This window comes from Epinephelus moara, chromosome 24, assembly GCF_006386435.1.
Source record: "Epinephelus moara isolate mb chromosome 24, YSFRI_EMoa_1.0, whole genome shotgun sequence".
Classification (NCBI taxonomy): Eukaryota; Metazoa; Chordata; class Actinopteri; order Perciformes; family Serranidae; genus Epinephelus; species Epinephelus moara.
In genome coordinates, this window is record NC_065529.1 from 20,364,979 (window position 1) to 20,389,138 (window position 24,160).

General features: G+C 41.0%; 1 protein-coding gene across 2 annotated transcripts in view; it reads right to left on the reverse strand.

The window, feature by feature from the left end:
* LOC126385439 (MICOS complex subunit mic25a-like) overlaps positions 1–24,160 on the reverse strand; it is a 71,165-nt gene that overhangs the window by 34,265 nt on the left and 12,740 nt on the right. Inside the window, exons 5-7 of one of the 2 annotated variants that reach the window (XM_050037157.1) lie at positions 15,127–15,147; positions 14,907–15,002; positions 12,748–12,853 (exon numbers count right to left, since the gene is read on the reverse strand). In XM_050037157.1, the coding sequence (XP_049893114.1) occupies positions 12,776–12,853; positions 14,907–15,002; positions 15,127–15,147 (195 nt within the window). In that variant the 3' untranslated portion in view covers positions 12,748–12,775. Of the gene's footprint in view, positions 1–3,958; positions 4,030–11,805; positions 11,890–12,747; positions 12,854–14,906; positions 15,003–15,126; positions 15,148–24,160 lie in introns of those variants that run through there. The other variant, XM_050037156.1, reaches the window with a different exon arrangement.

Consider the following 24,160-nt stretch of genomic DNA (forward strand, 5'->3'; position numbering starts at 1 on the left):
CCCCCCCCCCCCCCCTCAGCAGTGGGTAAATAGAATAATTACTGGGTGGTCAGTGTAGTGTGAAATGACAGCGTGACCACGGCACAATGAAACGTTGCCCGAATGCTGACAGAACATGACGAGCACGTGGCTGCCTGAATACAAAGTGTGCCTGTGTGTGGCAGAGATAGAAAAAGAAAAGGGGAGTGAAAGTTTGTGTGCGCACGCACTTAAAAAAATAATGAGCAACACATTGTGGCGGGACAAAATGCTCTTCTTTTGGCAAACTCGTGCAGAATTGATCTTCTAACCTCTTCCATGCAGCTACGGACAATAGCAAATCCTCGCTAATGTAATCATTTGGACAAAATTTTGGACTTGAATTGTATGCTGTTAAATTCAATGGAGCAGGTGCAAGAAGATGGCAGTGTCATGGATGAGGTCAGTGCCCATCAGGCAGTGCACAGCTAGCAAAAAGACCAAGCATCTGCTTTTGCCTCTTGCTGTTTCCAGGAAAGCAGTAGACCTCATGCTGCTACACTATGCTATTGACTTACTATTAACATTTACACATTTACTTCTAGGACAGCCATATTTTATATATTTCTTCTTTGTGACAATTTAAATAAAAGAGAGAGGAATGCCATGCAACTTAAGTCCTTGGACAGAGGGATGCTTTTTCAAGATTCAGCACCTTAACTCACACTCGTGCAAGTTACAAACTAATGCTGCAAAACTGTTAACTGACACTGACAGTGACTCTCTTTCATTTCCCACCTCGATAGGAAATGACAAATGAATCTGGATATTAGTGATATTGCATAGACTTAGCTTGATATGTTTCTTATTACAGGCTTGATATTGCATAGAGTTTGTTGAGAATTCAGTTACCCCTCTGTGCTGCTACCACATCAAAACAACCTTTAATGACTTGACTAATTTACTCTACCTTCATTATCCAATGGAAAGGTCTCAGACTAATCAACTACATGTGTTATATCTGTATAGTGCATACTGAAAGCAAAGTGAAGGAAGAAAAAACAGCCAATTATTTAATCAATTACATTTTTTTTTTTTTTTTTTTACATATTGCTATTAAATTATCAATGTAAAACTCACTAATAAACCCAATATAAAATATACTGTTCAGCAGGGAGATATTTCAGTTCTATTTGATGTGTTCCCCATGAATCTCATGAGACCTGGATACATTTAACTCTGCTAGCAGCAAACAGAAAAAAATGGCTGGCTCCTGTATATTATAACTTTAACAGGTTTTGTTTCATTTCAGCTTAAGTTTAGGTCTTATTGGTGAATAGTGAGACATAAGAACCAGGATAAACAAGCAAATGCTTTATGTATTATTGGGACTTAAAAGGGGAGGAATGTGCACTGAGAATAATGGATGAAAAAAAGAGATGTGAATTAATTAGCCTTCTTTCATCAGTTTTGCGATAATCATTGCCATGCACGTGGGAAAAGGGAAAATGAATGGCTTTCTGACTAAATTGGATTCACGGAGCTCTTTGGCTCTCTCTCTCCCTCCCTCTATTTCCAAAAAGGGGTAAGAATGGGTGTTACAGAGGGGCGTAAATTGGCAAGAGCCACATGCTCTGGCAGTGCCAGTGTGGCGGCAGTTCAGTGTTGAATGAATCTGACATGCTTTTTGCCAGCAGGTGAGTTCTGAACTCTACCATCTCAGAGGAGCACCTCTGCTTCTTCTGAAATCGTGCTGTTTCTGTTTTCCTACCAGCAGAATGGGGCCATTTAAAAGGCCAAGTTGTTCATAATTTATTGCCTGGATTATCAAACTGGTAGTGGCTACAAGACAAATGTTAATGTGATGATAAATGATGATACTCAGGTGCATGGTAACCCTAACCCATTATAAGAAATAAAAAGAAATGCGAGGATGTTAATGTCAAAATTATAATACACACTGCAGAGTGGGAAGAGTCCAAATATTCCATAAGAATGTATTTTTGTAAAAATTTATAAATTAAATCTAGCACCCGTCACATATTCCAAACCAGCTAATGGGATTCACACAATTCAAGTTGTCTCCCCGAGCACTAGAGATAACACAACAGAATAAAAACAAAGACAGTGACAGTCTCATATATTTTATGATCTTCTTTGCCATGTCTAATTTGCAATAAAGCAAGAAAAAGAGGCAGAAAGCAGTACACTTAAAAGAAACATAAGCAGCAATTGTTATGGTCTGTTTTCATTACCCATTAGGCTAATATAGTGTCATTCATGTGTTAAACATGTTAAAATGGGTCAAAATATACTGCACTGAGTAGACAATTAATATACTTGAAGGGGCCAACTAACAGATGAAAGTATTGCCTCAATAATTATTGCAGCAGTATCCAAAAATTGTTATGCTATAATATGCATGCCCAAATAACAGGTACCTATCCAAAGTCAGTGTACTACAGACAGTAGTTTGTAACCGGCATGCCCTAAGTTTGGAAAAGCAGGCAGAAGTACCGACACAGTAGCTAAGTAATGTACTGCTGTGGACGGCTGCAGAAGCAAAATGTATTTCAGCCTCCAAACATGGGGCGAGCCAACTGCCATCTACTGTAGATAATACACTGACAAGGGGTGAAAATCGTTAGTTTCATCAGGATACAATATTATATCGATTCTTTGGGCAACCACACGATATTTGCTGATATTACAAAGTCTTCCACGATACCATTTCCATGCGATGCATTTCAGGGGCCTGTGATCAATATGAGATGATATTATATGAACATTAAGCACAAACTGTTACAGAAGAAGCTGCCACCCCTTTCTTTCTTGCTTTTGGCCATAAAAGATAAAAACAACACATGAATAAGTGTAGTAAAGTTAACTTTAAACTGACTCCATTAACACACATAAAACAGCACATGGAATAATTAACCTTCTTCTGAAAGAAACCTTTTCATTTTAACCCAAACCATGATCTTTTTCATAAAATTCGAGGGCTATCTAGTGTAAGGGCCTGTAGGCAGAGTGAGATGCTCGTCCAGGCAGGTAACGTCGTGTTTTACATTGTAACAGTATTGTTTAGGTATGGCATGTGCTCTTTCGCCGAAATCCAAAATATTTCCACACTGCTGATTTATTCCCGAGTAAATAACTTTATCCTCACTGTCTTCCTCTTGGCTATTTGCCATCTGCCTGCTGCTGTTTGACGGTGACAGACTTTCAAAATAAGATGACGATATGGACTGATGTTTTCACTTTGCATCGATGATACTGGATCACTGATCATTACATCGATATATCAATCCAGATCAATGCATCGTCACAGACTGACTATGAATAAGTACCTCATACAAGCCCACTTCAAAAAGTCTGAACCATCTCTCACAAAAAGATGTATATATTCTCAAGTATTTAAACTTTGAGCTGCAACAGATGTCAGACATATTTAACTTATTCATCTAAAGAGGAAAATGTTGAGCCCTGATATGTTAATATGATAATTTTGTCACAATACTATTACATGGGAGCTGAGAAGTGATAATGGTAAATTATCACTTCTGTATGTGTGGAAATTAATGTTTTCACTGTGAGGCAGCTGCAGGAGGTGTGGGTTTCACATTAACAGCATACTAACAATCAACCAGCCTTCACATTCAGGTCTCTGCCCACATCTGCTTTCTGACAAGTGTTGTGTGGCCAGCCTGGTAGTCAGAGCTGTTTTCTCTCTGTCATCCACTGTGATAAGGTGTTTTTTTTCTAATTTGGCATACAATGTCTGCCTTAAATTTAGATATGCAGAGTTAGCCCAGAAAAAGAAAAAAAAACAGCCTCAACTAATAGATTATTTACAGGTGTATTCAGCAAACTGCCTCAGCCTATGATAGGCTCGTAAAAATATAACAGTGCAGAGGCAGTAAGGAGCAACTGTGTAATGAGAATACTGAATGGTTCATTCCGAAGAAAATGGTGTTGCAAAGTAATTTAGAGTATTTACCTGATGTGGGCCTCAGCTTTAGTAGCTGCTTCGTCGTACTGTTCAGCTGCCTGCTTGTAGTTGTCAAGGTTCTGTAGGCAGAAAGACAGAGAGAGGAAGCAAGGTGAGAATGATTCAGTCATATTATACAGCTCTGAAGAGGTTCCGCTTTACATTTTGAACATCAAGCAAGCTGCTTAGGCATATGCTGCTTTTAATGATGGCTTTAAGACTATTCCGTTTAAAGATCTCATTATATAAAACATAAAAAACAAGACTAAGTCCTCAAATCAAGTCCCATGAATAAGAGTTTAAAGAGGACGTATAATGCCTTTACTTATTTTCTGTCATATACACATATGAGACCATTCAGACCGTTCTGAATACTCTGTTTCAAATGTTTTATTTTTCTCCTACTTTCGAGACAAGCTGACATCACCTAGTGCTGAATTTTTTATATGGTCATCTGCTCCATTAAATAGCCTACACCGCTACATGTAGCTACATGTAGCTACATGTTAACATCAGGCAAACATATATTCTTGTTTGTCAATACTGCTAATTTCTCCCTAATTGTGAAAAGTATTCCTGCTGAGGCATGTCCGCTTGTGTTTAGAAGCTTTTATTGGTGATATTTCATGGTAGTTTGTGCTGTCATTCTCTGCTATAGTCGTTTAGCCAGCTGTAACGACAATGCAGAGACGCTGAGATATGGATGACCAATCGGAGCAGACTGGGCTTCTTTGAGAGGGGGTCTTAAAGAGACAGGTACTAAAATGGAGCATTTTAGACAGAGGGTGAATACAAGTGTCCCAGCACAGAGAGTATTTTGAACACTAAAGCAAATAAAGTTGTTCTGGCAGGAGCCCGAAATACAAGTATGCACCTGATAATGAGCAAAATAGGTCCCCTTTAAAAACTTGCATTATCTACACAACATTACCATAGTTACAACTATTTAATTTACTTTTTTTTAGCTTCAATTCCAAGCTCTAATAAGCCAGCAATGATAAGCAAAATGCATAAAGCAGCAACTCAAATGTCACATTCGTTAAATTAGCGACCTTTGAATTTTACAGCGCTGCTTACAAATCTGAATGCTGATTGCCTGTTGGTACTTCATAATGTTTTATTTCATGCGAGAAACTGTGGCATTTAAACAGCAATTGCTAGACAGGTGGAGCACATGCCTAGAGGGCAAGGTCATACACAGCACACCTTTGCTGGTGTAGTCAGTGGTCACAGTGTTAACTACACTGTGGTGTGGTCAGAGATGCGCTGACCAGGAAGACATCACGAACATAAGAAGTTTTAGAAACAGTATAAATGTGCAGTATTTCCAGCCACAGTCCAGAGAAAAGGCTTACAATCATCAGCTCTGTGAGATGAATGACCACCTTACAGGCTTTATGTCAAATCATATGAAATGCAGTTTGTCTAGAATGCCCCAAACACAAAGCAAATCTCTCTCGCCACCCTCGCAGTAATCACCATTTTAAACCAATAACCACAGCGCGCATGCTTTTACTTAATCATTCCCTATATTCCCAATAGATGGGGTGATAGGAGAGGAAGATAATTGAAGTGACGGAGCAGGGAAAGAGATGGGATCAAACACAAACCTCCTCCACAATCCCTAGCCCTCTACTCCTCCAGTGCCCCCTAGTCATTTTCATATCTCATTATTTCACGCTGATCCGCAGACATGCTTCTCCTGATTTGAATGTCTGGTGTTGGAAACGACTCAAGTAATGTCATAGGCATCTTTTTCTTTAATCCTATCTGCTACTATTCACTACAATGTAATAATCTGTCCCTCTATCCTTTTCTGTTCTTTAAAGAACGACAGTAAAGTATATGTAATAAATCTAATATAAAGAAGGAGAGGGTATTTTGCATTAACCCAATCAGCAGTGTTGAAGTATCCACCCAGTCATAATAATGTAATTTTGGTGAGCTCATCCACATGTATTTTTTTGCCTTGAGAGCAGGAAGATGAGATTACCATTCTTAATTCTGACTACAAAGCTCTGATTGGCTAGAGAACAATTAGCACACTGACAAAAAGTGATAGACAGCAATTCAGGGGTCTGGAACCAATATATAGGCGATGTACATCAGGGCTATTCAATTACAAATTCAACTGGGCTGGATTTTATACCAGGGAATGTGGATGAGCCAGACATTTTCAGCAGCCTATTCAAAACTTAATTTTAGCTTTTGGTACTGACAAATTGTAAACAAATGCAAATAATATATATTCAAAAATAGGAGTGTTTATCATTTCACATATTTTTGGTCACATATCTAACCCAGACACATCACAAAGTGCAGAAACATCAACATTATCAATGCACAGAACCATAACAAGTGGCAATAACGGTAGCCTATAAAAAACACTCTCTATCTCTCTATCAGTACCTCTCTCCCTTCCTCTCCCCTTTCTCTCCCACACGCACCACACCTCATGACGTTCTCCATCAAAGTCAAGGAAAAGTGTTTAGTTGACTACTCAACCACAGCCCTGATGTTCTGAAACGTTTTAAGTGCGGTCAGAACTGCGTCACATGAGAAAAGCGGTGATTTATGAAAGATATGATTGTCAGTGTTGCTATACTGATCCGTACATCCTGTCTGATCGACACTGTGCATGTGTATCTCTGAGACAGAGATGAGAAGAAAGTGAGATGACTCATTCGTGAGCTACTTCCAGACATTACATGTAGATTACATATTTTGTCATCCCGCTAAATCAGATGTATGTAAACTGGGCCACTTGGAGGCCTGATGTACATTAAAACAGAAAATGTGACTAATTACAGTTTACAATGTCTTATGTCATTTGAGTTTGGGGACCGGTTTGGCTGTCACTGTATTTCACAATGTGGAAACACCAAACATCCCTAGGTGTAAGACTTTATCCCTGCCAGTGATGTTTTCTAGCTGCGTTATGAAGGATTTTTCAGGATAGCACTCAGGATTATATTCTTGCTGCTAAGTCTTCCCATTGCTAACATGTACACTAGGTTTAAATACCACAAATGCCGCCCCTTGACTGCAGCTACAAAGACTAGAAGTATACTTCATCCCAGCATCACGTACCTTTGGACTAAAAGACAGTTCCAGGCCTCAAAACCTCTTCTCAGGTGGTTCATTAATCTCTTAAGCATTAAACATTACCAATAAATACCTTAATTTAAAAGTGCTAGAAACCAAGCCCTGGATTCATGAACATTAAAGAGACAGTACGTCTCACTCCTTGTTAAAGAAGAGTTAGCTAATACTTTGGCTGGCTCCCTGGGAATATGTGGTAAGAAGTTAGCCACATGTTAGCGTCTTAGCCTTTAGCCTCAGGTCAAGGGCTCAGTGGGTACACTCAACAGAAGAAAGCTGAGCTGAAACTTGAAAGTCTGTAGTTGCCTTGTGGGACATTCAGTGTTCAAGCCAAGATAAAAAAAAAAAAAAAGGCTCCACAGGGTCTTAAACCCCTGGGTGCCTCAGATTATGCAGGACATAGAGAGTAGGGCACCAGGAAGAGAAGCAGCAAGCAGATGGTTTAAAGGTAAAGTGAACTTCTCACTGGTGATCGGTGCATTCTACCAAGGCTCCATCTTAAGGGTTAGGTGGGATCAGCCTGTAGTTGATATAGTGCCTCCCACTTGGAAGAAGATAAATGAATACATTTAGAAATGTTAGCATGGTGAGGAGACAGTGAGGGATATTCTCTTTTCTATCTCTTGCTACCCACCCCTTCTTTGAGTTTGCACCTTTCCAAATGGGAGTATGTGTACCCCTAGGGGCACTTTGGAGTACTGCAGGGGGTGCGTGAGAATTTTTAAAGGGGAACTAAACCCCCCTCTCTGGGCATTACTCCTATTACTAATAAATGTTAATTAAAAAAAAATCAGACATACATAATTCCTACAATAATTATATTAAAAATGTTCAATAAAAATATAAATGTAAATTTGATAAACCATCCATCCTTCCCTTCATCCATCTGCTGCTACAAATACAATCACATTCAAGTATGTTTACTGTTATCAGGAAGTTAGTTTTGATACTGAATGACAGATGAAAATCAAGAAAATGGATTTGTGGTTGAAACGTAGCAGTAATACAGCTGAAATAGCGAGGAAAGAAGTTAAAATGAAAGTGGAAAAAAATATATATATTTTCAGTATCAGGAAGTATATGTTTTATGCATATTTTTTGTTTTGTTTTGTTTTTTTGTTGTTGTTTTTTGCCAAAAATGTTGCCCTAGTCAGGGGGTGCATGGCTGGAAATTTTTTTCAAAGGGGTACATTATTGAAAAAAATAGGAGGGAATGTAGTACACAGGGAATTATTCGATTGGAAAATGGAAACTAAATGAATAAATAAAAAATATAACAGTCTGGTTTGAACAACAAATCACAGCTTCAGTATAAAATGCTAATATAAATATATAAAGATATATATATGGTTTGGTGGTTATGGGAGGAATGCCGTACCAGCAGCACTATTGTGTCTCTGGTTTTGCTAATAGAACAGGGGCATACGGGGAAAATGAGGACACAGGAAGTGTGAATGTAGTGTTTGGACTGACAGGTACAGCTTATCCTGTCAAATTGTTGGGGGACCTCAAGACTGTCGTTTTTGTGTGTTTCAACATGTTTTTTTTTTGTGTGTGTCTGTTGACAGATCAGACCCAGAGCAACAGCCACAGCTCAGCTCTCACGACAGCACAGAAGTGGCAGCACTATCACTGGCACACACGCTCTGAGCTCTTCCCAGTCATTTGCACCCATGGGGACAAAAGCCCGATGTGGAGAGACAGAAAGGGGGGATGATAACCCTCAATGGGGGAAAAGCAAGGTTTTGGGGGTGTTGGAGAGACTCATGGAGGGGATTAGTGTGGCTGCATGTGTGCCGCTCGTGTGTGTAAGCTTGCATACATGCAGGTGTGTGACTAAATCTGTGTTTGTGAATGCTTGTGTTCAGATGATCCTTGCATGCACACTCGTCTGAACACCCTCCAGCAGCTGTGGATTGAGATGGGCTGATGTCAGGATTTTGAGGGAGGGGTTGTTTCACGCTCCACGCTTGGACGAAGGCGGATTAATTTTTTCTTTTTTATTTCGGAGGCAGCAGTCGACAAGGGAGGGGGGGTGGGGGGGTGGGGGGTGGGGGGGGGTGGGGGGATTAAAAGAGGTGAATTTTAAACTGAGACTTGTTTACAGAGTCACAGGGTATGTTGCCACAGGGAGACAGATATACTCCACCTGTACACTAGGAAGAGATTAGGGAGGCATCCACAAATAAACGAGTGAGAGGAGAGGATTGAGAGAGAGGAGAAGTAGAGGATGTACTGGTATGCTCGGGGGGGGGGCAGTTTTGGGATGTCTTTTAGTGTGTGAGCCTGTATGTATGTGGAGGAGAGGAAATGCAAAGTTGTGCAGAGGATAGGCCACTCTATCACAATTACTTCTGAAGTGACAGCACACACATGCCTGTCACAATAAACACACACACATAGGCTGTTTTCTCATTTGCGTCTGTAGTGGACTCTAACAGCATCCACAGCCTTTAGACAAACATAATAGTCTGTTATCGCCATTTATCCCTTAGGCAAACTGGACACCAGGGTGTGTTTTCATACAGGTAATCAACCACATACACTCATACACACACACAGTTATTAGCCTGTTAGAAGGGGAGGCTGCTAAACTAGAGTAAAATGTTGATTCAGGGGAAGATCACACATCAGTTACCAGTAGATTCTCCTTCTAATCTGACTGCTCTTGCCTTTGACTTAAATCTCCCTCTCAGATCATCAACACATCAGGACAACTGCATGAGCATGAGTGTCTGCTTGTGCATGTGTGTTAATAATCTCAGAGGACAATACACGTCCTCTGAGATTATTCCTCTGAGACTGATATTCACACGTAGACAATGGCATTCAACACCTTTACATCTCTGCTTTGCACTAATACAATACTGATGGTTTGGAAGGCCTTTACAGGGTAGTGTAGAGCTGTCTCCACCTGCTTGGATCATAAATTATGTGAAAAGTGAGACATATTGCTGTTTCAGATTGTGTTTTGCATTTATGTATATGACCTGTGTCAGTCACAATTCAACTTTTAAGTGGCCATTTATTCCAGCCCAACTAGTATTTGCCACAGGTATGAGAGTGTGAAAGGAAAGAAAAATAGGCAGAGTAAAAAGGAAAGGGGGCATGAAAGGAGGCCTGGATGAATGGAGTGCTAGATTGGAAAATGAAGGAAGAGAAGGAGGGAGATGGACGCCGGCTCAGGGTGCTGGCTCAGGATAGACTGTTTAATGCACAGTCCATATAGCCTCTTTATCTCTTGCTCTCAGTCCCCGTCTTTCTCACTCCCTCATCCGCATGCAGGTCAGCTGCAAGCAAGTGAGGGGTGAAAAAAAGTGATAGAAAAAGCGACTGCGGCGGCGAGCGGAGAAAGATAGAGCATCCTCCACTCTTCTGCCAATCAGTCTCTTCCGTCAAGCATTGCAGCGTGTGCTGCTTGCCGCACGGTGTGCAGGGGCCCTTCCATTTAACTTGGCTATGTAAAAGGTTTTCTCAGAGGCCTAAAGGAGGCGAGTGCCAGGGACTAGATAAGGTCCCCCGTCTGCCTGATGGCCCTGCCGGACGGAGGGAGAGATGGGGAGAGGGGTGGGGGGGGAGTCAGGTCCCAAAGAGTGTCTTCTGAATACTGGAGGGAGAGTTGTGGGTGTGAGAGGCGAAACACGGGATGGGCAAGGGGAGGGAAGGGTGTGAGAGTGGATGTGCCTCTACCTGTATATTTTCACTATTCATTGATTTAATGTGCAAGCTGTTTTTGTGTATCCTTAATAAATATGAAAATATTTGCACTGTCTTTCCCCTACATCTTATATTTTTTGCTCATATTTTTAGTGTGCCTCTCCTCTGTGTGTTTCTAATAGTCACCTTCATTTCTTTACTTCACTTGCACTCTATAATTTCACACTTACGCCTCTTGTCCTTTCTTCTAGCCTCTGTCCATTCCTAAAAGCATAAAGCAGTTTTTGTCTGCCCTAAAATCATAGACCAGGTGCTACCAACCTTGCCTCTCACAAATTCCTTCATCAAAGTTTACTCTGTAAGCAAGCAACATTTATCAAACCACTGTGCTTGTGGCTTTTTCAGGGTGCAAAATATCAACGACACATTAGTGCTCGAATGGAAGGAACACAGGTCATAATTCCTTAAAAGCACCCAACAAACCGCTTTTATTTTTGTTCCATTTTTTGAAAAGACCACAGGGTTGCTGGCAAAAGGACACAGTGATGAGAAAAGCACAGTACATTTGATTAGACAACTGAAGCTCTGCGAGGGAGACAGCGTTGTGAAACCTCTCCTGAGTGCTGGTCCATCAACAGTGAGTCGTGACTCTCATCTGCCTGCTCAAACTTTCAATTCATTTACATTTACATTTTGACACTGGTATGTGGGCTTGACATTTCCAAGATAGGGAAGAGGGTCTTGTGTCTCAGTGAGATTTTACTCTCTAAGGAGAGTGAGTAATATGTCACTTTAAGGCTTGTTTTGATTTTTCTCATGTGTGAAGATTTCTTTTCAGTGAAAGCCTACAGGGTATTTTTTTATCTCGTTAGTGAGGTCTCCTGTTATACATGTCAAAATAAGTGCTAAAAGTGCTTGAATCTCAAACTCTCACCATAGAAACCCCCAAAGAAAAAATAGATCTTGTAATGTAATTAATGCAATGCAACTAATGGACACATCTGAGGAAATTTGTTTATAAAAAAGGCCTTTCGGATTAGTTCTAGCTATTTTCATTTAATGGCATATGTCTTTATAAGATGAAAAATGCTCCTTACCCTTTTCTCCAGTGTTTCTAGTTGCTCTTTATAAAAGGCAGATATGCTGACCAGTTCCTCCTCTTTCCTCTTCAGTTGTTTGGCCTGAAATAAATGCAAGGAGAGTGGAAGAAGAAAATAAGACAATAGAAGAAGTAGAGCAAGAATATAATATAAAAAACAGCTGTTGTAGGAGTTCTTTATAATGACACATAACAATTTACTACACTAATATAACCCATGCACATCAGCGTAAATACTCAATTCTGACTGCCTGGCAAGTAAGGACAAGGAAATCAATCCAGGTACTAATTAAAATTTCTCACTTGACGATTTTTAAATTGACATCGTTACTAAGTGGGTTAAATTACTTAAAGTAATGGCCTAAAACATCACAGTCACATAAGCATGTTGCACACACGGGACACCTGCCAGAGGTAAATGCTGAGGGAAGAAGAGATGAAGCAACCTGTTGCTTTCACTGCCCGACAGAGTCAGAAAATATGACACATGAATACACATCTCACCTATGATTTATAAATAGAATTCAAAGTATCATCAACTCTTCTTCACATTTCAGTAACCACTGTTATTGGCAGATGCATTACCACTTATGTAGATTACAGTACTGATATGTATCAAATGCAGGCAGGGGGTATTAGATATTTCTTTCTGTAGCACTGAGCAAACAAAACATATACCTGTTTTCATCCAAAAACAAATTAACAGCACAGACATTTTAGAAGACCACGGTAAAAAGGATTATATCCACCCTAAGTACGTGATTAGTGCATCAAATTGCAAATTTCAAAACATGATGCTAGATGGAAAGCTACAATAATATGAAAGTACATCACGTCTACACCAAAGTAAAACACAAAAGAACAGTTATGTAACAGCAGGTCCATCTAATGTAACAGAACTTACAAAACTACTCAGGTGGCATGTGACTGGCACAGCGGCGGCAGGACCTGACATGGCGATGCTGGCGCTATAGGATGAGGTGAAAGGCCAAGCTTTGACAGGCAGCAAGATGGCAGATTGGCTGTAGGAGGACCCAGAGTTTGGGCTATGGCGTAGCAGCATGCAAGCAGAGGAAGATACACTGTGAAAATAAGTCGCCAGTTCAGTTTTGGAGCTGTGCATGCACTGGGGGTTTGAAACAACAAATCCTTTTTTAAGGAAATATTTACTAAAAGACGCAACATGACTTACGCCATGGAGAAACCTGGTTTTAACGACATGAAGGCTCCACAGTGTGTCAATATCATTACACAATCCCATAAAATGGAATGAAAGGGAATTCCTTTATGATAAAAAAAATATCAAAATAACAAAATGAACAGAGACAGAAAAAGAGCAATGAGGCAGTACTGCAGCGCTGCAAACAGAAAATAACAGGGAGGGATAGTCAAAGGAGAAATGCACAGTCCAAAATTGAAGACATTAGCAAGCACTGTCAAGACATCTGTCTAGGTGACTGACATGCAAACTACTGTGCTGTGATCCCTCACCATGCCATCAGCTCAATATTTCCCCTCACTGTGCATTACTAATCCATCTATCCCTCTCATTTTAGATTATTCAATCATAATATTAGAAAGAAGGTTTTTGCTTGGAACATAAAAGCAATGATCATACATTTTGCATGAACAGTCACAGGGTGATGAATTTTGCACGAAGTCAGTGGTTCCCAACCTTTTCCTTAAGGGACCCCTTTTCTATAATTGAGTAAACTCACGAGCCCTGACTTTATTTTAGTCTGTATTATGTATTGTTTTGTTTTTTTCTTTCAATAGTATATACTTAATAAGCTTCTTTTTTTTTTTAACAAATCAAGTGTTTCCTTCCCCTGACACTTGGCCATTGTTCTCTTAGCTCTTTGGTTGTTAAAACTGCGGAGTTGAGTTCACCATGGCCTTGTCCTGTGAGATTTCTTTAAGTTTATATCTTGGAAAGTAATCTAAACATTAAAAATAACAATTTCATTTCATTTTCTTCACAAAAATAAATTAAATGCTGAGATACAGGCCTACTGTGTTTTCTTTTTTGTTTGTTTTTTTACATCGTTTAAAATCAAGAGGGCCATGCAACCCCCTGTGACGCTTTGGCAACTTCAAATAGGGTTGGGACCCACAGGTTGGCAACCGGTGCAGTAAGGTATGGTGCCGTGTCTTTACATGAAAGCATAATATCAAATCTATTTTCAGCATACATGCCACAGACTGTATCTAAATTGACTAACTCGAACTGAACTGAATGGCACAGAGCTGAATTGAACTGATTCAGTAAAAACCTTGCGGCTTGGTTTAGGATCTTCATGTTAACATGCATCTGTCAGAAGTTTGGTCATGCTGTGGAGAGTATGCAGCAGATCAAAGCAGGACCTCAACGGCTCCACAGTCTGAATCACATAATATGGCTAAAATGCATAAAAGGACAGGCAACATGCACATGGTGTGACAGGATGGCTGAATTTTCTCCAGAATTCACACATTTGATCTGTAGAGGTTTAGTGTGCCTGCATATTAAAATGGTTATCAATCAGTGCTGGGGCTCTCACTAACACACTTTGTTTCCAACCAATAAGGGTAATGAGTGAAACAGTGCTACAGCGGTATGAACATGACATGGTGCATGAGCACAATGAAGCTGACTGGGAGTGAGGCAGTAGAAGGCAGCAATAGGGCATGGATTTATGTAGCATTGAAATAGACTGTGTGTTACAAACATACACCCAGACACACACACACACACACACACACATACTGTGTCATGCCATGGTGTAATGGTGACAGATTGCTGTATCCGAGTTGTGCATTAGTGAGTGTGATAAAGATCAGATGGAGCAACACCATCTTCCCTGGATGATCTACTCATCTTCTGTGCTCTTTGCTGGTATGGTGAATACAGGCGTGCAGACACACACATTCACGTACACACAGACTGACATTACATTTATTGTAATCCAATCTAATCTTATCCTAACTTAACAGGCACATGCATCCCCAAAGAGCACATCTGCAAATCCCCATACTGTGCTCACTGCACTTTTTTCTTTCTGCGGCGGCTGTTTGATGCTTAAGGGCTGTGTGTGTATGTGTGTTTGTGTGTAAAATCACCTCTGCTAGCAGCACAGATGATGTGTAATTTTCTAGCTGAATACCTCCCAAAGTGTTGTTGTGCGGAATGGTGGCGGCAGCGCACTCACAGCCTCGCTTTAATGCACAATGAAAACATGACATTTGAATAGAGAAGAGAGAGTGAAAGAGAGAGAGAAAGAGCAAGAAAAACTGAGTTTGAAAAAAAAAAGGAGGCACCAGCAATGGTAGTGTTGCTTACCCAGGCATCCAAATCTGCTGGCTGGGAGGGAGAGAGAAAGCAGGGGTTAGTGAGACAGTAGCGCAGAGGGTAAAAGGAAGGCGCAGGGTTGGAAGAGATGGTGATGGAGACAAAAAGGAGATGGATAAAAGACAGGTCCAATAACGAAAATAAAAAGGGAGGTGAATTAAAGATGGATAAAGAAACAGCCCGGAATGAGGCAGATAATGAGAGAACACGCAGCAGAGGGAAAGAGATAACAGTCGGAGAAACAGGCTATGTGAAACAGGGAACAGGCAGGGAGCAAGGTTAACACAGCCAGTCAAAGAGTAATCAACACCATTATGTCTAAGCTGCACATTTTAGTCTGAGGACTACTTGTGAGTTATAAAAGCTAATTTGCCAGATGTCTGATGTTGTGAGAGATGTCATTTTGGCCTCCAATGGCCTGATAATGGATCCAACGAGTCCCAACATACAGTCTTTGACCAAGTAACTTCCTACTAGTTTGCCAAGGTAATGAAACAACATATGACATTCTGCTCATTATTCTTTATATCGGTCATCCTGGCGGCACAGGCTATTAAATCGTTTTCCACATGGTCAAGATGTTGTGTTGTTTGAGTTTGGCACGTGATCCTCTCGGCATGTCAGCCTTCCGTCCACACCCCCTGCCCTGTCCACCCATCTGTCTTGTTTCTCTTCACTGCTTTGAATAAAAGTAGTTCCTTGAATCCACTGATGGTTAGGTCAGGGGACTGTGAAGGCCATGGCGAAACCTTCAGCTTGCGCCTCTTGAGGTAGTTCATTGTAAATTTCGAGGTGTGTTTAGATCATTGTCCTGTTGTAGAAGCCATCCCCCCTTCATCTTCAGCTTTTTCTTTTTTTACAGATGGTGTGATGTTTGCTTCCTGAATTTGCTGGAATTTCTGAATCCATTCTTCCCTCTACCTGTGAAATGTTCTCCGGGCCACTGGCTGCAACACAAGCCCAAAGCATGGTCAATCCACCTCTGTGTTTAACAGTTGGACAGGTGCACCATTTTTTGTCCAAACATACCTTTGCTCACTGTGTCCAAAAGGTACTATTTTAACTTCATCAATCCATAGGACTTTTTTCCAAAAAGCATCAGACTGTTTTAGATGTCCCTTTGCAAACCTCTGATGCTGAATTTTGTGGTGAAGATGCAGTCCGCTAAATCTTTCGGCAGGTCTTTTGCAGTCAAACAATGGTTTTGATTTGCCTTTCTAGCAATCCTACAAGCAGCTCTCTCAGACAGTTTTCTTGGTCTTCCAGACCTCAACTTGACCACTACAGTTTGCCTTTTCATAATTACATTATGAACTGAGGAAACAGCTACCTGAAAATGCTTGGCTGTCTTCTTATAGCCTTCTCCTGCTTTGTGGGCATCAATCATTTTAGTTTTCAGAGTGCTAAGCAGCTGATTAGAGGAGTCCATTGCTGCTGATCAACGAGACAAGGTTTCAGGAGGCAGAGTATTTATTAATCTTTAAAATTTGCATCACTTGGCCTTTCCTGACAATGATTGTGAACAAGCCATAGTCCTAACAAGCTAATTATGGTCTGAGACCCTGGTAAAAGTTATCTGAGAGTTCAGATGTCTTGGGGTGCCCAAACTTTTGCATTGTTCCCCTTTCCTTTTTGATTCTAAAATTGTCTTCTACTTACTTAACATTTCACAGTTAACGAAAGAGCACTTGGGGTTGTATGAGCACTTTCAATGAACCATGTCTATTTTTTGGTATTTTCAAAAACGTTCTTCCTCAAATTCCTTAACTTTCAACGATTTCAAAGACCCCTTAGAACCCCGTTAATAACTAAAATGAAAATGAACATATAACTAACATTTCAATTGAGTAACCAGTATAGCCAGTGTTGGTCACTCACTGAGCGTTTACCTAGAACAACAATGCAAAGTTCACAAGTATTACAACAATTGGTGCTTGTATGCAACAGACTATCCCTTTGCATAGACCCTAACATCAAATGAAAGTGAACTTAAAGTGTTGAACAGAAACACACCAACACAATGAACATCAAACACAAAAGTTTGAAATCAATAACAAATAAATGTACTTAGCGTGCACATTAATATTTAAAAGGAAATTACGTTACACAGATGTGGGTTTATTGTCTATTTTACAAGAACTCTTAGTAGGTCTTGGCCAGTAACTGAAAACTAGCAGCTTATTATCTGTTTTTATGATAACTCATATACCTGTATGAGTCTTGAAAGCAGCCATAAAAAATTACACAGTATGACAGCATATGTTACGACACTTTTATCGCCAAATCAAATTACTTTCAGTTCACCTTTGTAACACAGACAAATAGGACATCGTATTTGGGTGTGTCTAGCCATGCCCACTCAAACCAAGTGTTCCCAGTCCGGTATTAGAAACAGAACAGAAAGGGATAGATTAGAGCGGTGGGTGGCTCTAATGTTGCCATGCCTCATAAAAACACCATTCAGTTAAATGAGGTGAGCTCACAAAGCCGGTTGCTGCAGAATGTGTGTGTGTGTGTGTGTGTGTGTGTGTGTGTGTGTGTGTGTGTGTGTGTGTGTGAGAGAGAGCGCCTGTGTGTGCGTGTGTTGGGTAGTGTGTGTGAGCGCCTGTGTGTGTGTGTTGGGTAATCTGTGTAACGGATACAACCGATGCCATCTGTTTAACCTCCCTGCTCTTTGGTGGCAGGCCCTAAACTGAATATGTGGCTGAGTGTGACTGTGTGTGTGTGTATGTGTTTGTGTGTGTGGACCCCCACTGAGTGCTCACAGGAGTGTGGAAGTCCCATTTCCATAGATGATAGACTTTAGAAGTGAGGTGAAGGGGCTTGATGTGATACAGATGCAGACAAACACACACCCGAGCAGTTTGGTGTAGTCCATGGGCCATAACGAACAATGGCATTTCAGGTACATCCACTCATTGTTTTTGTTTTGCGGCTCGGAGCTCCCTGGTGACCAGCAGTCAGCAGCCTCAGTCTGCACATTAAGAGTCTGGACCAACTGAGCTAGCAAAAACAAGACCAGGAAAGTATTCCAAATAGACTAAGGCTCATATATTCCCCAAGATTTATACCAAGCTAAAGTTCGTACATGTAGCATTAATGCATTATTAATCAAGTTAATTGCGATCCCTCTGTAAACATAAATAAGACCACAGACTAATTAGTTTGCAGGTGTCTATAAAAATCACCCATTTGGATATTGCTTGGATCTGTTGTACAGGAGGTAACCATAGCAGCAACACTTACCTCTTATTCTATACTGCCAGGGAAATTACTGGTGAAACGTACATGGAGAATGGGCCCAGCAGAGTACTATCATCAAATTATGCTAACAATAACAATCTTAACAATCACCACTCAAACCGCCCAAAATGACCCTCCATTTTCCTCACTTCATAAAAGGCATACAGTGAGGGCTCTTCCCTCCTACTAAAGCAGCCAGAAAGCTTCTTCAGAATCATCAAATAGATCCAACCATTTCTATAACTTTCTGAAACAAACAATTCAACATTCACACACACTTCCTGCCCCGATTGATCAGCTGTACAGAGATGAGAAAGGAGACTGAGTTTGAACCTCCTTCTAAAGCTTCTCTTTTTTCATTCTATTAATCACTGTCACTTTTAATGTGAACAACCGAGTGCAACACCATGAATTCCTCCCAGAAGAGACTGTCTGAAAATGTGCACCATTATTCCCATATTTGAACAATACTACAAGTTCCCCCTCTATGGTTGCTGGCTTTTGTCTCCATCTTCCCGTGTGGCCATATGGAAACAGATTTTAAAAACTCTGGATTTGCGATGTAGTTGAACAACCTGCTTCTGATCAAGCACCAAACACAGTAGTTTCATCATGGTCTAAAATCTATGTGGGCGCACAATTATGGAGCGTGAATTGTGCTCATCACTTGAGATCATAGACGGACCCAGCTTCCTCTCTCCAAATAAGTCAAAAACAACCTTTAGATGTAATAGGCTATTTATGATATTATAATATATTTCATGATGACAAATGGGAGCTACAAATGAGCTACAGGTTCAATGCATGCCACCAGAACTAGAACGTGTTTGCATCTACAAAACTATTTTATAGTTTTAAGAGGGCAAATAATTTATCAGCATAGTGAAATTAATGATGCCTCTTCTAAACACACAGATTTAATGGATCTCAATACATTTAATTATCTATGCTTAGCTGAATCATGTTTGCTGTGGTTGTACCATGAGGGTCACCAGATGCACCAGCTTGACAACGCTTCATGCTTGATTTAGATTTTAAACCTCAATGGACTGCCAACTGTGTGTGTGTGTGTGTGTGTGTGTGTGTGTGTGTGTGTGTCAGTGTGGGAGTGAAACAGAAAAAGTGACAGAAATGTGACAGGATGAGACCTTTTGGTCTCTTACACCACCTCACATGGCGAGAAACGTTTCCTTGGAAATCAATTATGTAAATACTGAATTATGCAAATGATACATTTGAATAAATCTATGTGTTTGGGGAGAAAAGATTTTGGTGTGGTTTTCTACTTGGAGTAAGGAGTGGAGAGAGAGAGAGAAAGAGGGTGATGAGGAAAGAGGGCTAAAATAAGGATTAGGCTGGAGAATGTCACTGGCAGACACAGTTCGTGCAGTCAAACTCCTGATTTGGCTTTTTAATTAGAGAGAAAGAGGGAAAGAGTAGAATGAAGACAGAGAGGAGAAAATAAGAGCTAATTCACTGACAGCTTTCTTCCTGTCATATGTGTATGGGAATAAGTATGGTAAGCAGATTCATCAAGTGTGCCAGTAATAAATGCCATCGGTACAGCTGAGTGTATTCACCCCAGGTTGTTTGGTCGATGCTGATGCTTGGCTAAAACTCCAGGGTAATTGTGTGGATTTGCCCTCAAAGGCACACTGTACGATCCACAGTGTGTATTCAGTAATCTCTAGTATGCTTCTGTATCACTTTAAAAGGATGACAGGCTTTAATAATGTACAGAATAAATGTTTTGACACAAACAAAGGGCCATGGGTCACTTCATCAATTACCCTAATGAGATAAGTACAGGGAAATACACAGCATGGTGGGGCAGTGATTGGCATTGTCGCCTCACAGCAAGAGGGTTCCTGGTTTGAAACAGGGGTGGGGGATTCGAACCCTGGGATGGGGGAGCCCCTCTGTGCTGAGTTTGCATGTTTTCTCTGTGTCAGCGTGGGTTTTCTCTGGGTACTTCGGCTTCCTTCCACAGTCCAAAGACATGCAGGTTAATTGGTGACTCTAAATTGTCGGTAGGTGTGAATGTGAGTGTGAATGGTTGTCTGTCTCTATGTGTCAGCCCTGTGATAGTCTGGTGACCTATCCAGAGTGTACCCCGCCTCTTGCCAAATGTCAGTTGGGGTAGGCTCCAGCCCCCCCGTGACCCCCACCATGAAAAGTGGTTACAGAAAATGAATGAATGAACAGAGAAATACTATCCTTAAAGGGAAATGGTGCTAATTTTGCATACCGTACAAACAGCAATGACACAGAGCTTATTGAAAATCAGCAAAATTTCCCTTTAACAATTTCCTTAATGACTGAAAAACTTGAAATCACAAAACTGTTCCTCATTTCCAGCTGGAGGTGCATACGCCATCAACTAGTCTGGAGTGTGGAAAAGAGATTATATTTTGTAACTGGGGCATGTGTAGTTAGTGCGCTTGCATACAGTCTGTGCAGTCTTTGCAGACCCTCATGTGCATAGGCAGATGAGGACTTCATACCAAAGTGGACCCTTTAGATGAGCGGACACAGAAATTATGAAGCTAGCTTATTACGAAACCCAATGGCTGTCTAATATAGGAAACACGTATCTACACACCTCAACACAACACTAGTTAAGAAACCTGAAACCTCCAGCGGAGAGGACTTGTTGTTAAACAGAGCAAATACTGCATTAGAATAGTGAAAGTCCTGACAGTAAACATAGCAAGCAGAGTGTGCTGTTTTTGTATGTGAACTAGATGCTGGAGCTTCCTTCCACTTTCTACCTCAAACCCCATCGTAGCAGATATCATTGTATCTTTCACAACCACTAACCATGTGTCAGCCACTACCTGTTAGCCTAAAAGTTGACAAGCTAACAAACAACTTAACAAATGAAAGATGCTAATTACATTTACCATTCTGTTACGTCTGCTAGTTGCCGATTTTTGCGCAGAACAGACTCCTCATCTGAGTCTTGGTCTGACTGAAGCTCAAACATGTATGGCTGAATTGCTCTGATATCTCCTCTAACACTAATACTAGCTATCTAGGTGCACACTGCTCTTTCACTGGTCAACCTATAACCTTTTTCCACAGTCATGTGCTGACTTGGCTTGGTTTGGTTAGACTTAGTACGTCATGCCAGTGCTGCGGGGATTTAAAAGCAGCAGGCAGATCCATAAGTCTCTCTTTATTTTCCTGTGGGTGTTTTTCCATCACACAGCACGGCAGGTAAAACATGTTTGCCTGTTGGAAGTGAGCGATTTGCAGAGGTGCAGTTAGAGCCTGTTGTCTACAGGTCAACATCTCACTGTGGCAGTTTCTGCTTGTACTGTACTCTTCGTCCCAGTGGTATTAGTAGACTTGTTTTTATTGAGGAAAAGCCACTAACACAGTTCCGTTGATGGTGATAAACACATTTCATTTCCTACAGATTCTTCACAATAATATTCCCCCATTACTTTGTCTGCAACACTTACACTTGTTTCAAGGGGATATGGGGGGTCTTAGGGGGTTGGCTGTTGTTGGCGAGACGTCACCACTTCCCAACTGGAGGCGGTCAGGTGCGCTATTGGCCCTGCCATCTCTGGCACGCTGTGATGCATCTCGACCGGTAATGGAAAGACAAATCTCCACGGCATGGTTTGACACGGTGCAGCCAAAAGTGGCTATGGAGAAAGGGTACTAGAGCTATAGTGCTGTGCCAGTGCTAGTGAAAGCAGAAAGTGAAACCTAGTGAAAAACAGCGGTGGTGGGCAGGACATACTTTAAAACATGCCTGGAGGAGGACTTTAAGTTTTTGCCAACAATATACCAACAGGCCAACAGAGGGTTTTACGGGTCTCTGCATCAGTGTCAAAGGGTTATTATAAACTTAAAAATGTCTAACCTCTATCAGAGCAGGACAGCAGTTCAAATACATATGCATGAATCATCACACTAACACCTGTGGGTGATATGCACACCTGCGTGCACCCACAAAAACACACATGAACTCACACATAAGCATACTCACAGTACAGTACAAATACCAGAGGCATGAATTGGTTAGTCTAGCTGTTTGCTCATTAAATGTGTGTTCTTGTCACATAGTCGGGGGAGGTTAAATGAATTAGCACTTCATCATCAGCCTGCTTTCACACCACAGACTGTCACACAGGCAGATAGAGTAAAAGAGACTGAGAAAAGGACAGAGAGGTAGAAGGAGGATAGAGGCAGAGTGATATCGGGTGAATAAGAGGGATAGGTTTTTGCTTAGGAGAGAATGAAGGGCGAAGAAAATGGGAGAAGATAAGAAAGAAACAAGGCTAGTAGTGAGGGAGAGAGAAACAGTAACGACAGGCATTTTCTATATTCTCATTTGCTTACTCTCGTTCACTCACTCCAATATCTTCACATTCAGCATATAGTTATTTTTTATGTAGTTAAACTTATGATGTCTAGAGATCCAACTTCCCCACTAAAAAATTCCAAATAGCTTTTTCTGCCCTGGAAAAACTGTATCCACTGTAGTCAGGAACGGTTTGGTCTGACTGGGGTCTGATTAGGTCTAGCTATTTTAACATAACAACAGGAACATGTCAAGGTCTTCCCATCTTGACCACCTGCACAGTTTTGCTTGGCTGCACTTGGCACTGGACTTGTGAATGCTTCCATTCACATGATGGGTATCAAACGAAGCAGGAAAAAAAGGTTTCCAATGAAGTCCTCCATTGGTATCAGTGTCACTTCAAGGGTACTGGCATTGGTACTAAAAAAAATTTAAATGATACCTAGCCCTAACTAATACTGGGCACCAGTCAAACATGTTATAAACATACTGTTATAATTTCACAAGTCAAGTGTTTATTTCGAAAACATTGCTTTCCTTACAAACACTGTACCTACTGTACGTCACTTAATAAACATGAGATATGATTCCACATGTGAAAGACAGATCAAATGTTCAAACTTATCATCCTAAAATAAACTGCCGCAGGAGCAGAAATAAAACCACTGTCATTAGACTGTCCTCTGTCTTATTTTTGACTATGATAAATGCATCTTAAACTACCAAACTGCCTAGAGGACGACGTTTGACTCATAATGTGATTGTTCCAACATAAATCCTTATACCCCTATATGAGAACAAGCATCTGGGAAGCATTACCTTTTCTCTAGATAATAAGTCTTGTCCAGCTGTCTCATTACATCAAGACTGCTTTCTGATGGGAGAGGTATTCCACTCCTACACATTTGTCCTTTGAACCGACAGGATTTGTGCTACGCGCCGACTCTCCCCCCACCTCCACCCCCCTTACTGCTCTGCACCGATCAAAATCTCCTCAGCCGGTGAACGCTCTGCTCGTCAGCAATTACCATCGCTCGAGACGATACGGGAGTACTGTACGTGTGTGCGTATGTGTGTGTGTGTGTGTGAGTGCGGGTGTGCACAAAGGACTTAGCTGCTTTAACATGCAGAAAAGATGTCAAGTCTGTGATTACACTTGCTGATAACAAGTGGTTTAGCCGTGTGTGAATGTGTGAGTCTGAATTGCTGTTGTATTTTACGTTGTCAGTTTCCATGAGAAAGAATTTCAGAGTTTATATCTGTGTGTGTGAGCGCACATATGTGCACCTTCACAGTATGTCACACTTGCAGTCTCAAAAGCCATCGTTACGGTGAAGACCCCGCTCAGTCTCAACACAAACCTCTCTCACTCTGCTGCCGTATCTCAACTTGTTTTTCGATTCATTCTTTTTCTTTTTCATTGATCCATCTTTCTCCTCTCCTCTGGATTCTCACAGCTGTTCT